Source organism: Phocoena phocoena, chromosome 3, assembly GCF_963924675.1.
Source record: "Phocoena phocoena chromosome 3, mPhoPho1.1, whole genome shotgun sequence".
Taxonomy (NCBI): Eukaryota; Metazoa; Chordata; class Mammalia; order Artiodactyla; family Phocoenidae; genus Phocoena; species Phocoena phocoena.
The window spans coordinates 32,728,162-32,740,646 of record NC_089221.1 but is presented as its reverse complement, the minus strand read 5'-3'; the positions used below and the strand labels follow the sequence as shown (position 1 = coordinate 32,740,646).

The following is a 12,485-nucleotide window of genomic DNA, read 5'->3' as shown; positions in this document are numbered from 1 at the left end:
GACGGCCAAGTGGATGCAGTGTTTACAGTACAGCAGAGAATTAAAGAAATGCTGACCAAGAGGGTGGACGAGAAGTCTTACATCTTTCAGTTGTAGTCTATGAATCAGACTCTTAATCTTGGATTAACAACGACCTCAACCTGAGGAGAGCCTTATACATTTTACTTATAGGGTGCCTATTCAGAAGTCTAACATTGTGGCTCCTGTTTGGTGTCCTAAGGACTTCTTCTGAAGTAAATGAAGGAGAACTCTACCAGCTGTGAACACCCAACTGTTCTAACCCAGAGGTGGCTCATAATAAATGAATAAATATTACAATCACAAGCTTTCGTAATACATTTTGTCCTACCTTTTGATTGTTAAAGATCCCTGCATTAAGAAGCCTTCCAATCAATTTCTTTGATTTTTTTTTAAGTTTTTTTTTGTTTTGTTTTGTTTTTTAATTACAAGCTCTCTCTTCTGACAAGTTCTTCTGGTTATAAAGAGAAAAGCTGGCTTTTAAAAATTGTGCCTTTATACCTAACAGTGAAGGAAGCCAAAATATAGAATACCAATTAGGTCTGATTTAGGACCTAAACTTTAAAAAATTTTGTTCTTTTCTCTTAAAGCTGAGGAGACCTATTCAGTCTCCCTTTTTATTTGCTAGTTTGAGAATTTTATATTCCCTTGAGATCGTCTTGATCATTGTCCCAATGACCAAAATATTTAATAATCTGCCCAGGAGAATGCTAGAAAACTAACTTCCGTTTCAGCCTGACAGTTTTTATTGTTTATATTCTTCTGTGGCTAGCATAGTTAAGTATTTAATTGATCAAAGTCAATCAGAAGGAAGGTCTGTCAGTATGATAGCTATATCCCAGGGTGAATCCTAATTAGTTGTGTCATTGCCCTGAATAAAGACATGTCAGATTTATCAAATTTGCTGCTTTTATGCTAAGAAGAATGTCATATCTGACAATTGAGAATCCAAATAATTAACATAACTGAAAAATGATAGGGAAGGAATAGAATTTGTAGAGTTATTCATTTAGTATGTCTTTCAGATTAACTCTTAAACCCATATCTCCACCTTATACATAAATTAAAGATTAGATTATACATAAATTAAAGGTGACTTAAACGTTAGTTGAATTTATCCACTAAGTAGAGGAGACTCCTGTCATGACACAGGCAACACTAAACTATATTACGAAAAAAGGTACAACTATGAGAGGTTAATGTGATATATTATGTTAGATTATATCAGTATTTTGAGTACCATGTTTTTAGAAGGACATAGACAAAAGAGTACGTCCAGAGGAGAGACTAGGATGATGAGAATGAGAGATCCAACTTGGCTGCACCTTCAAAAAGATCCTTAAGGGCTTCCCTGGTGGCGCAGTGGTTGAGAGTCCGCCTGCCGATGCAGGGGACTCGGGTTCGTGCCCCGGTCTGGGAGGATCCCACGTGCCGCGGAGCGGCTGGGCCCGTGAGCCATGGCCGCTGAGCCTGCGCGTCCGGAGCCTGTGCTCCGTAAGTGGGAGAGGCCACAACAGTGAGAGGCCTGTGTACCGCAAAAAAAAAAAAAAAAAAAAAAAAGATCCTTAAGTATTTAAAGAGGCATACCTGGCAGGCTGTGATGTGAGGGGAAAATCTTCTTTGCCCCCCTAGAGGAAAGACCAATTGTAGGGAAATATATTTGACCTTAAACTTTATTATAACTAGAATTATAAGATATGACTATATTAGGCAATGAATTCACTCATTTAGAGAGGTGATATTAGGTGACTCTGGGGGTACAATAGGAATGTACATCATGTAGGAAGAGGGGCTAGGCCATTTCCTTCAAGCTCAATATACTTAGATGGTCACTTAGAGTGACTCGAAATCAATTCCCTTTAAGACTGTCAAAGACATGCATTGAAACAATGATGATTATGAACTCAGCCAGTCTGAAAGTGTGAGGGGAGACATGTGAAGTAAACAACAGTAAGATTTCACTGAATGAAGGGCCAATGAAGTTGAGACTTAAAAGGGCCTGGGAGGGGCAGGGAGGACCTATTCCACAACTAGTAAATGCACTCAGGGACGCGATGGGAGGAGGTAATGGTCAACCAGTAAGACTGAAATCGAATGGAAATTTTGATAATCCTAGTCATCTTATGTAGCTTTCTCATTTGAAGTCACAACATGGACTAACATTTTCTTTTTTTTTTTCTTTCCAAATGTGATAGGAAAGCAAAGATATCCTGTTAGTGGATCTAAACTCTGAAATCGACACCAATCAGAATTCTTTACGAGAAAATCTATTCTTAACAAATGGCATCACCTCCTGCTCTCTTCCTCGACCAAAGCCTCAGGCATCTTTCTTGCCTGAAAATGCCTTTTCTGCCAATCTCAACTTCTTTCCCACCCCTAATCCTGATCCTTTCCGTGACGATCCTTTTGCACAGCCAGACCAATCGGCACCCTCTTCGTCTGATTCTCTCAAATCTCCAGATCAGAAGAAAGAGAATTTGACTAGCTCGTCTACCCCTCTGAGTGACGGGCCCCTGAACGGGGATGTTGATTACTTTGGTCAGCAATTTGACCAAATCTCTAACCGGACTGGCAAACAGGAAGCTCAGGCAGGCCTGTGGCCCTTATCAAGTACGCAAACACAGCCAGCAGTGAGAACTCACAATGGGGTATCTGAAAGAGAACAGAACGGCTTCCATATCAAATCCTCCCCGAACCCTTTTGTGGGAAGCCCTCCCAAAGGACTGCCCGTACCGAATGGCGTAAAGCAGGACTTGGAAAGCTCTGTCCAGTCCTTACCACATGACTCCATAGCCATTATCCCACCTCCACAAAGTACCAAACCGGGAAGAGGCAGAAGGACTGCTAAGGTGAATTGTCTCCACATATCCATTGGCAGAATGCATGTTCGGTACCGAAGGGTGGTGTGATGCAAGCTCTCTTTCCTGCTGCTATTGTAGTTTCCTGTGTGGCTGTAACATAGGAGGTGGGATAAGGCACATCGTTCTCCAGGAATACTTTCCTCTAACTGTCACCCTTTTTAAGCTTCTCACTCGGCAGTGTTTGTCACACCCTGCTTTCCATTTGCATGTCGTCACATATTATTAACTAAACACAAGTTTTTCCATTTTTAATGCTGCTATGCTTCTGTACCTCCGGTAAGTTTGATCATCACGTTCTGGGAGGGGAGGGGAAGGGTTCCTGTGATTCTCTTTGTACCTTCCCCGTACTAACACACGCCTCCACACACCCCGGCATATGGCATTCATGTCCAAGGTGGTGGTCTAAAATTCTCGAGTTTGTCTCCTCTGATTAATGACTGAACAATCCATTGTCTTAAAAGAAACTTATATATTTACTATTACCACTTCCTTCAAAAGCAATTTAAAATGGGGTTCATATAAGTTTCATTTTAAAAATCGCATTGGAATATGCTGGCCTAACCTAATGATTAAACTACTGTATCATCTTTATGCAGAATGGTTTAAATCCAGAAGAAGGATCAGAAAATTTAGGCTACCTACTTACAGTTGCCCTTTCTCTCCCAGCTTCAAGCTTTTAGCTGATAAGGAGACCAGACAGAATCAAATGTGTAAATGAGCAAAATAGATTTCACTTTGTAGGTCCTCCATTGCATCAGTCACCAAGACCCAATATTCTGTCCATTGCCAGGATCCGTGTCTTTGTGTGTGTGTGTCTTTTGGAGTTTGTTATAATAATTTATCAATAATGGGGAAAAGTTTCTCTTTTTGTGTTCGCAAATTCGAGGTACAGAGTAGGAAACAGAATAGAGCTGGATTTCACTGTTCCTGAGTAACTGCTCTGTGTCCCTCTCTGCCCTGTCAGTCTCCAGCAAAAGACTTACTTGCATCAGACATCTTTGCTCCTCTCGTCTCAGAACCTCCAGGCCAGACATCTCCAGGACAACCTGCAACCCTACAGACCAAGCCCCTGGACCTCTTCAAAACAAGTGCTGCTGCCCCAGTAGGGCCCCTTGGGGGTCTAGGTAGGTGTTTAGAGATGGAGTTAGGTTTGGCTCTGTTACTTTCACTCCTAAGATGGTAATTCATAGGAGGGAGCACTTCATATCCATAGGGGTTCCTGGGGCATAAGATTTGAGCATCCTAGGGAGCCTTTCTCCCACTTTTACTTCTGTACAACCCACCCCTATTAGGTACTCTTGACCTGTAACTGGAATTTGACTCCTTGAATTGGCATGGGAGAAGAAATCCATTTTTAGTATTGCACTTATCTGAACCAACCGGTCATGGCTTACTGAAGACAGTTGGAAGGGATTCTGAAGCCCAGACCAGCTTCATTGGAGAAACAGGGTTGAGATGAGAGAGCCTTGTCTATCATCTCTATTTGAAAAAGTAGCAACATGCATGTCTTCCATGCAATTTTGCCATTACTAAATTGAAGCGCTATCCCCTATTTAACCTCTTGGTTAAAGGAAGGGATATATACCCCAAGAGGGCTATAAGTTAAATCTGAAGCAAGTGTGAGTAATTGAATGAAAGTGCCAGGTTCTGAGCCCAGCTCTGTTTCTAGGCATATGGTGGGTGTGAGACAGGCATATATCCTGATCAGTCTCTGAATAGTTAAGCCTTAGCAGCTCCTTGCTGGTATTTTGGCTAGTTGGGTGCCTTAGTAGAGTTAGTAAGTCCACAGTACAGAAGTCTGAAGTTGAGAAGAACACAGAAATAAGGGAAGAGATGGAATTTTATCAGATACCTGAGAGGTGATGCTGCTGTCATTCAAAAATGTGTCACCAGCTCTGCAAGCCACTGGCCCACTCTGTGGCAGGACGTTGGGGAAGGCCGCTCGGCCGAGGGCTGGCCCTGCTACTCATTGCCTGAAGCCTCCAGTTCTTTCCTGCCTCCATGGAACAGTCTTCAGAAACCCCGACAATGGTCTTTGCTCTCCTGCTGGGGCTTCTCTTTGTTTTTCTACTTCTTGTCACCTCTACAAGCTCCAAATAGACTCTGTCTTGGGAGGGGGCTGAGGCGGGGGGGGGGGGGGGGGTGGCTATGGGTGAAGAGAGACTCTCCCCTATTTTGTAAAATTTGACCAGGGATCTTGGCTTTCTCTGCCTCCTGCTGAGTCAATTATCAGGACTCTTTTTTTTCCTGCTGTTTTCCGCCAAAGGAAAATATTTTGGTTCTGTCATCTTAAATCTGTTCCATCGCATCTGGAGTGTGGTAGCAACAGGAGGGTTGTTTCCCACCTGCTGAGTGGCTGAAATCCCTGCAGGTGTGAGAAGCCCACTTGTTCCAGGTCTCTGCTTGGCATTTACACCATCAGGAGACTCTCCCCAAGCACTTCATATCTCTTGGGGTCTTCCCCTTTCTGCATCCCTTTCTCCTCCACCCTCAAGTGGAGCTGGTTGGTGCCTTCCCTGCAGAAGGATAGAGAGCTTGTATGCAGTGCCTGCGACTAGGTCACATCGCAGAGCTTTGTAGTTTCATATCAATGCCCCGAAGAATTTTTACAGCCGATATTTAACAAGTCAGCCTGAAAATACAGCTGGACCCTATAACTGTTAATTTATTCGGACGAAGTGAAGCTTTTTGGCTAGGTGCCCCTGTGGAGGCCTTGGGGTATACAACTGCAGAATACTGATGATTCTTCCCAGTTTGGACATGGGACTCAAACTGAGCCCTACAGTATAGCCCCTGTCCACTAGCAGGGATCTTCAGCCAAGCCATGGAAGGTTGTAGGTCTGGCTTCCGCTGGACCCAGCTGGGGGACCGTTTCCTCTGGAGAACTGGGGGTGGGGAAAGGGCATTGTAGAAAGCTGAGCCTTTGGCTTTGACTAGCTGCCCTGCACTTTAATCTAGCATCTAAAGGTTAATAAAACTAACTTTTTATACCCACACTTTCTTTTTCCTTACCTTTCTCCAGCAGGGCCTTGAATATCTTGGAAACGTGATGCATGCGATCTGGTAGACGGGAATGAAGGCTGGCCTAAGTATACACTGGGAAAGCCTTTAATTCCTCTCAAATGTATTTTTCTCTTTTACCACCACTCCCACTAATACCATCTAGGACTAAAGCCACACATTTTCCTAAGGGAAGGCAAGTCATCCAACATGAAAGATGGTAAAATTCTATCCAATTTTTGCACATCCAATTGGTGTAAATTATTAGTGAGTGACTCTAGCTTCAGTTAATAAAATTTAAGTAATTGGTTTTAAAATGCCAGCAATAACTTTGTTCAAACTCAAGCCACTTCTAGAAGCCTGTATTATAGGATCTAAGAGAACTGTTCCCTTGCACTTCGTTTTATTGTACCTTGGAGATATTGAGTTTTTTACAAATTGATGGTTTGTGGCAACCTTGAGTGGAGCAAATCTATCAGCACCATTTCTCCAACAGCATTTGTTCACTTCGTGTCTCTGTATCACATTTTGGTAATTTTACTTTAAAAAAGTAAACACTTTTTTACTATTATTACATTGCTCTGGTGATCTGTGATTGATGATCTTTGATGTTACTGTTGCAAAAAAGATTATGACTTGCTGAAGGCTCAGGTGATGGTTAGCATTTTTTAACAATAAAGTATTTTTTAAATTAAGATACGTACATTGCTTTTTTAGACATAATGCTACTGCACATTTACTAGACTACAGTATAGTGTACACATAACTTTTATATGGGCTGGGAAACCAAAAAATTTGCGTGACTCACTTTATTGCCATATTCCTTTTATGGCAGTGGTCTGGAACCAAACCTGCAATATCTCTGAGGTCTGCCTGTATGTATACTCTTGAGTGTACGTGAAGTCTCATTTCGGTATATGTCAAATAAGTGTTTGAATTAACATCCTAATAAAAAATATAGTTCTGTTCCTTGATGCCAAGGAGACAGAACAGGAGGATAGGGTGCTGGATTTGGAGGTGGTATGCCTGAGTTTTAGTCTCTTTCACAGACTGTGACCCTCTCAATTGTAATCATTAATATTCTTGTGCCCAGTTTCCTCACCCCAAAAATAAGCACGTTGATTTAGTAAGATGACCCACCTCTGAAACCCAGCAGTCTTCGTGAGCACACCTCGTGTTCACGGCCAGATGGCTGTTGTTCCTGATGACGGTTGAGTCAAGTAACACCAAGCTCCAGTCCCAAGAAAATTCAAGATACAACATCTTACCATATCAGCCCCCTGAACGTTGTTTTAAGAATATTTCTCACTCTGGAAACAAAAACATTCCTAACCCAAGTTTGAAGGCCTTCTCCTACTTTGGTTAGAAAACTTTCATAACTAAAGAATGCTCTGCTCCAAAGCTCAGAGCAAGTAGGGTTTGAGAGCAGAGTGTCGTTTGTGAATGGGTATGAGGCTGAATTTGGGTTTTCTGTTAGTGGTGACAGTTTAACTGGATCATTAATACACTTGGGAAGAGGCCGAAGAGAAAATGTGCTACGTATTAGAACAAGATGTAGGGAATGAGCTTCTCAAGAAGAGGAGGGCGCACACTGGCGAGACCTAGATTTTAGCGATTTAATGAATTACAAATCAACAATGGCAAGGGTGCAGGTGATAGAGCCATTTCCCCACAAAGAGCAGATGCCTGGATACAGGCTGTTAGTCACATTGCAAGGGTTGGTTTTTTTTGTTTGTGTTTTTGCTTCACTTTATCTCATCTCCCTCTCTTCCTCTTCCTCTTTTAAATACTCTGTTCTAACTTCTGACAAAGTTTAGTGAGTGACACATGGCAAGCAGCACTTTTATTTGAAACAGCTCTCCTAGGAAAACTAGCCTTTTCTTCATTTTTGTATATAAAAGTCTAAAACTATCTTGGCATCAACCAAATTTTATCATCCTTTTATGTAGCTGTGTCCACCTTGGCAGCATTTAAAAGCAAGGAAGCTTTGAAATGGTTTCTTTGGGATGTAAACATGTTAAAGCCTAATGCACATGCCTGATAGCTAGTCTCCATAAGACCTCAGACATGAGCCAGTTGCCAAATGAAAACATTAAATCAGTTTCTCAAGAGTATCTGATGGATTATATATATATATTTTTTCGGTACGCGGGCCTATCACTGTTGTGGCCTCTCCCGTGGCAGAGCACAGGCTCCGGACATGCAGGCTCAGCGACCATGGCTCACGGGCCCAGCCGCTCTGCGGCATTTGGGATCTTCCCGGACCGGGGCACGAACCCGTGTCCCCTGCATCGGCAGGTGGACTTTCAACCACTGCGCCACCAGGGAAGCCCTGATAGATTATATTAATTTACTTCATAGCAAGCATGGTTTCTATATGTAAATGTATTTACTCAATACGTAGGTTCATGCTATTGACAGGCTCTGTTCTAGCTGTTTGAATGACATCAGTGTACGTACGAGAAGGGCTCATTTTCTTTTTTATGACTGGGTACTTATGGACTGTATTATCTATCTAATGAGGAAAGTGAAAAAGGTGTGGAAGAAAGAAAGGGCTTCGAAATGCAGCCAACATTTAAATGCTTGCTACAGCTACTTCGTCTTTGGAGTGAAATAATCTAATAAAAGCCATGTCAGCCTCATGGCTTAATAAAGGTTTGGCATGTAGATGCTCTCTAAAAATGCTCTCCGGAGAGCTGACTCTCTGAAACTCAAGGATCCTCTTCAGGCTAGTTTACTGATAAGTCCTTTATCCCATTTCCCTCCTTCAGGTGGTGTGCCAGTTATATCTGCTCAGACAGGACCATGGAACCCAGCGCCCTTAGTCTTTAGTCAATCCACTACAATGGTCCCGGGCACTATGATGGCTGGTCAGCCTTCAGGATTCAGTCAGCCAATCGTCTTTACCACAAGCCCAGCTGTTCCAGGTTGGAACCAGCCTTCATCCTTTGCAGCCTCAGCTTCACCTCCAGCCCCTGTAGTCTGGGGCCCGTCAGCATCCGTGACACCCAATACTTGGTCATCAACCAGCCCGCTGGGGAATCCTTTTCAGAGCAATGTTTTTCCAGCTCCTACTGTGTCAGCCCAGCCCGCTTCTATGCTCTCCTCTCTCCTGGTCACCCCTCCTCAGCCACCTCCCAGAACTGGCCCTCCGAAGGACGTCTCCAGCGATGCCTTCGTTGCCTTGGACCCACTTGGGGACAAAGAAGTGAAGGAAGTGAAAGAAATGTTTAAGGACTTCCAACTGCGGCAGCCACCTACTGTGCCAGCAAGGAAAGGAGAGCAGAATTCCGCTGGGACTTCAAGTGCCTTCTCCAACTACTTCAACAACAAAGTTGGCATTCCTCAGGAGAATGCAGACCATGATGACTTTGACGCTAATCAACTGTTGAGAAAAATCAATGGTAAGCTACCTACTTCTCTGTCAGCTGTACCAACAAGTATTCCACTGTCATATGGGCCCACAGAGTCCCTCAGAAGAACCCTCTCCCGACTCACCAATAGCTTTACTCTTGCTTTTTTTGCCTAGCAGGGGTTATGGAGACAACTTAACCATTTACCTTACGGAGTTAACTTTACCTTAGTTAGCTGTTTCTAAGGGCTGGCCCAATGCTGCCCTCTTGTGACAATTCTTAAAAGGGCTGCCAGGAGCTATTGAAATGCAATGGGTCATGGCACCTGGAGGCTGTATGTGTGATAAGGACTCATTTTTTCATGAGTAGGTATGTATGGACTGTACTAGCCATCTAACGAGGAAAGTTAAAAAGGTGTGGTAGAACGAAAGCGCTTCAAAATGCAGCCAGTATTTGAATGCTCGCTGTACTGTATTAGTGATTTAATCTCTCGGAGCTTCATACTTCTGTGTTGGCCTCAAGGCTTGGTGAAGGTTTGCCATGTAGGCGGGCCTCTCACTGTTGTGGCCTCTCCCGTTGCGGAGCACAGGCACCGGACGCGCAGGCTCAGCGGCCATGGCTCACGGGCCCAGCCGCTCCGCGGCATGTGGGATCCTCCCGGACCGGGGCACGAACCCGTGTCCCCTGCATCGGCAGGCGGACTCTCAACCACTGCACCACCAGGGAAGCCCCATGTAGGTACTTTTAAGTGAGGGAATTCTGAATCGCTTCCACTTCAAGCAAATATGCATGGTTTCCTCTTCCAAGAAGGGAAGAATTTGCCTGTAATAATCACTGGGAGTCCTGGTATTTGGTGGTGATTTTTGTTCCATTGATGTCAGTTTCAAAAGTATGGAACTTAGGGCTTCCCTGGTGGTGCAGTGGTTCAGAGTCCGCCTGCCGATTCAGGGGACACCGGTTCGTGCCCCCGGTCCGGGAAGATCCCGCATGCCGTGGAGCGGCTGGGCCCGTGAGCCATGGCCGCTGAGCCTGTGCGTTAGGAGCAAGTATGGAACTCAATTTCTAAGATAAGCCTGACTGGAGAACTTGTGCATGTATTTGGGGAAAGCTTGTCTACTGACTACTTTTTCACCTTCTAGAACTACCAAAGCCAGCTCCCAGACAAGGTGCCCTGCCAGTTTCCAAATCTGCTGACAATGCATTTGAGAACCCCTTCTCTAAAGATTCTTTCCGTTCATCACCAGCCTCTGTAAGTATCAACTATTAGAAGATGCTGCTCCAAAGTACACGCCACATAGAGTTACCACCTCCTGAATTAACCTTGCTTGTATCTTTGACAGTAAAGGACATTTGAATACGATTGATCATTGAGGACCATCGCAGTGTAAACCTCAACTCAAACTGGGGAAAGATTATTTTTGCAGGAACTACTCTCCTGAACTTGAGAAACAAATAACATATAGAAAAGTCCTTCGTATCTCACTTAACCTAGCTCGGGAAAGCACTTTGAAAGAAAATTGAGCCAAAATAGTATCTTTACAATTTTTTCAAAGATTTAAGTTCCTAATTTCCCACCCATAATTACTTAGCTCATAAAAATAACATTTTGCATTGGGAGGCAAACATAATTCTGAAACTTGGTTTTGATGTAAATAATACACACACACACACACACACACACACACACACACACACACACATCACAGGCAGGCAAACACAAGTCATCATAGACCCACATACAATATCTGATTAGTCTGTGACCTAAGTGATTTTTTTTAAAGGGATCTGAGAAGTCTTAATTATAGTTGTTTTCTTACAATTGTAATTATGGTTATTGACTAGATGGTTTTATCTCCATAGATGGCTTCTCCTCAATCCACATCTTCCGATGTATATAGGGATCCATTTGGAAATCCTTTTGCCTAACTTCTGTAAGTAGAAGATCCTACTAAGCTTAGGTTTGGTGAAAAAGGGTGGCATGGGGGTAAGGGTGAAATTTTAATTTTAGAATCGGAAAGAAGTTAAATCTGTCATGGAGAAGTGAAAGATATGGAACACTATACTTAACTAGTTTAGTAATGAATAGGCTGGACATCTATGAATAGAGTTCTCATACGTATAAAAAACAGTGCTATACTCATATGGATATGGATTTCTGTCATCCTGTGTTTTTGATATTTCACTTCTGTATGGAAGTAAAACTCAATATAACACACAGCCTTCTAGATTTTTGACCTTCATATTGAAGTGATTGCAAAGCTTCCTAGTAATTGCTCAGTTTTCTACGGAACTTTCAAAATCTGGGGACCTTCTGAAGCCACCAAGCAGGTCAGCCAAACAGATTATGATCACACTTCTTGCCTCCCAAATCAATACGTATTTCTTTGTGAGGGGCCTCAAATTAGTCTGAACTAGTCTGGCGATGTTAAATCCCAAAGTGGTGACAGCTGCCGGTACCTCCTTCAAAAGTAGTATGAGCTCACGTGAGTCTGCTGGTGGGTTTTATCCTCGGTGAGTTATCGTGTGTAACCACCTTAGACTGAGACCCGGGAAGGGGAAAAGGAGAGGGGTGTTTTTCTTTCTCAACAGTGAGTGGAAGCAACTTTAATCTTAAAAGGTTGAAGTTAGTGGAGGAGAGGAGACGTATCTGCATTTTGAAAGGGGTGAACAACAGGAAGAATGAAAAGAACCCAAACCCATTTTTTTTTCAGTCTTGCCCCATTCAAGTGAGACTACCAAACTGTCTTGACCCACGTAGAGCTGAATTCTTTTAAATAGATAAATATCTTAAATCTGAGATCAACAATAAGATTTGAGTTTATTTGCAATTTGGATTAGCCCCCCTCACTCCACTTCTGTAATTACAGTATTTCTGAAAGTGCTTTTCTGCAAAATCAGCTTCAGAGAACCGAGTGAGATTACTGAAAAGACAAATTCCTGGGCCCCAGCCCTAAGGAATCCCCCTCGGTGCTGAGGAAAAGCTTCATTTTAACAGGCGTCCAGATGGTTTCTAATGTTAATAAAGCAGTGTAATATATGGAAGATGTTGAAGGGCTAGAAGTCTTGACAGAGACTCATTATTGCTTCCTCTCCAGGGGAGGCACACGCGGACAATAGAAAGGAACAAACCGCACTGAAAATCTAGGAGGAGTGTTTGCGCTAAATTGAATTGACTATAGAGTTCTCTTTGGAGGCCCTTTCTTCTTTAGGTCATGAAGGAAGGAGAATTTTGGTCAACCTGCTAAATATATAG

The 12,485-nt window shown here is 43.1% G+C and overlaps 1 protein-coding gene across 2 annotated transcripts in view; it reads left to right on the top strand.

Annotated features, from left to right (window-relative positions):
* The window catches only part of DAB2 (DAB adaptor protein 2), a 51,807-nt gene that overhangs the window by 38,712 nt on the left and 610 nt on the right, over positions 1 to 12,485 (top strand). Inside the window, exons 11-15 of one of the 2 annotated variants that reach the window (XM_065873419.1) lie at positions 2,214 to 2,867; positions 3,844 to 4,003; positions 8,651 to 9,283; positions 10,372 to 10,481; positions 11,093 to 11,163. In XM_065873419.1, the coding sequence (XP_065729491.1) occupies positions 2,214 to 2,867; positions 3,844 to 4,003; positions 8,651 to 9,283; positions 10,372 to 10,481; positions 11,093 to 11,158 (1,623 nt within the window). In that variant the 3' untranslated portion in view covers positions 11,159 to 11,163. The remainder of the gene's footprint in view (positions 1 to 2,213; positions 2,868 to 3,843; positions 4,004 to 8,650; positions 9,284 to 10,371; positions 10,482 to 11,092; positions 11,164 to 12,485) is intronic. The other variant, XM_065873420.1, reaches the window with a different exon arrangement.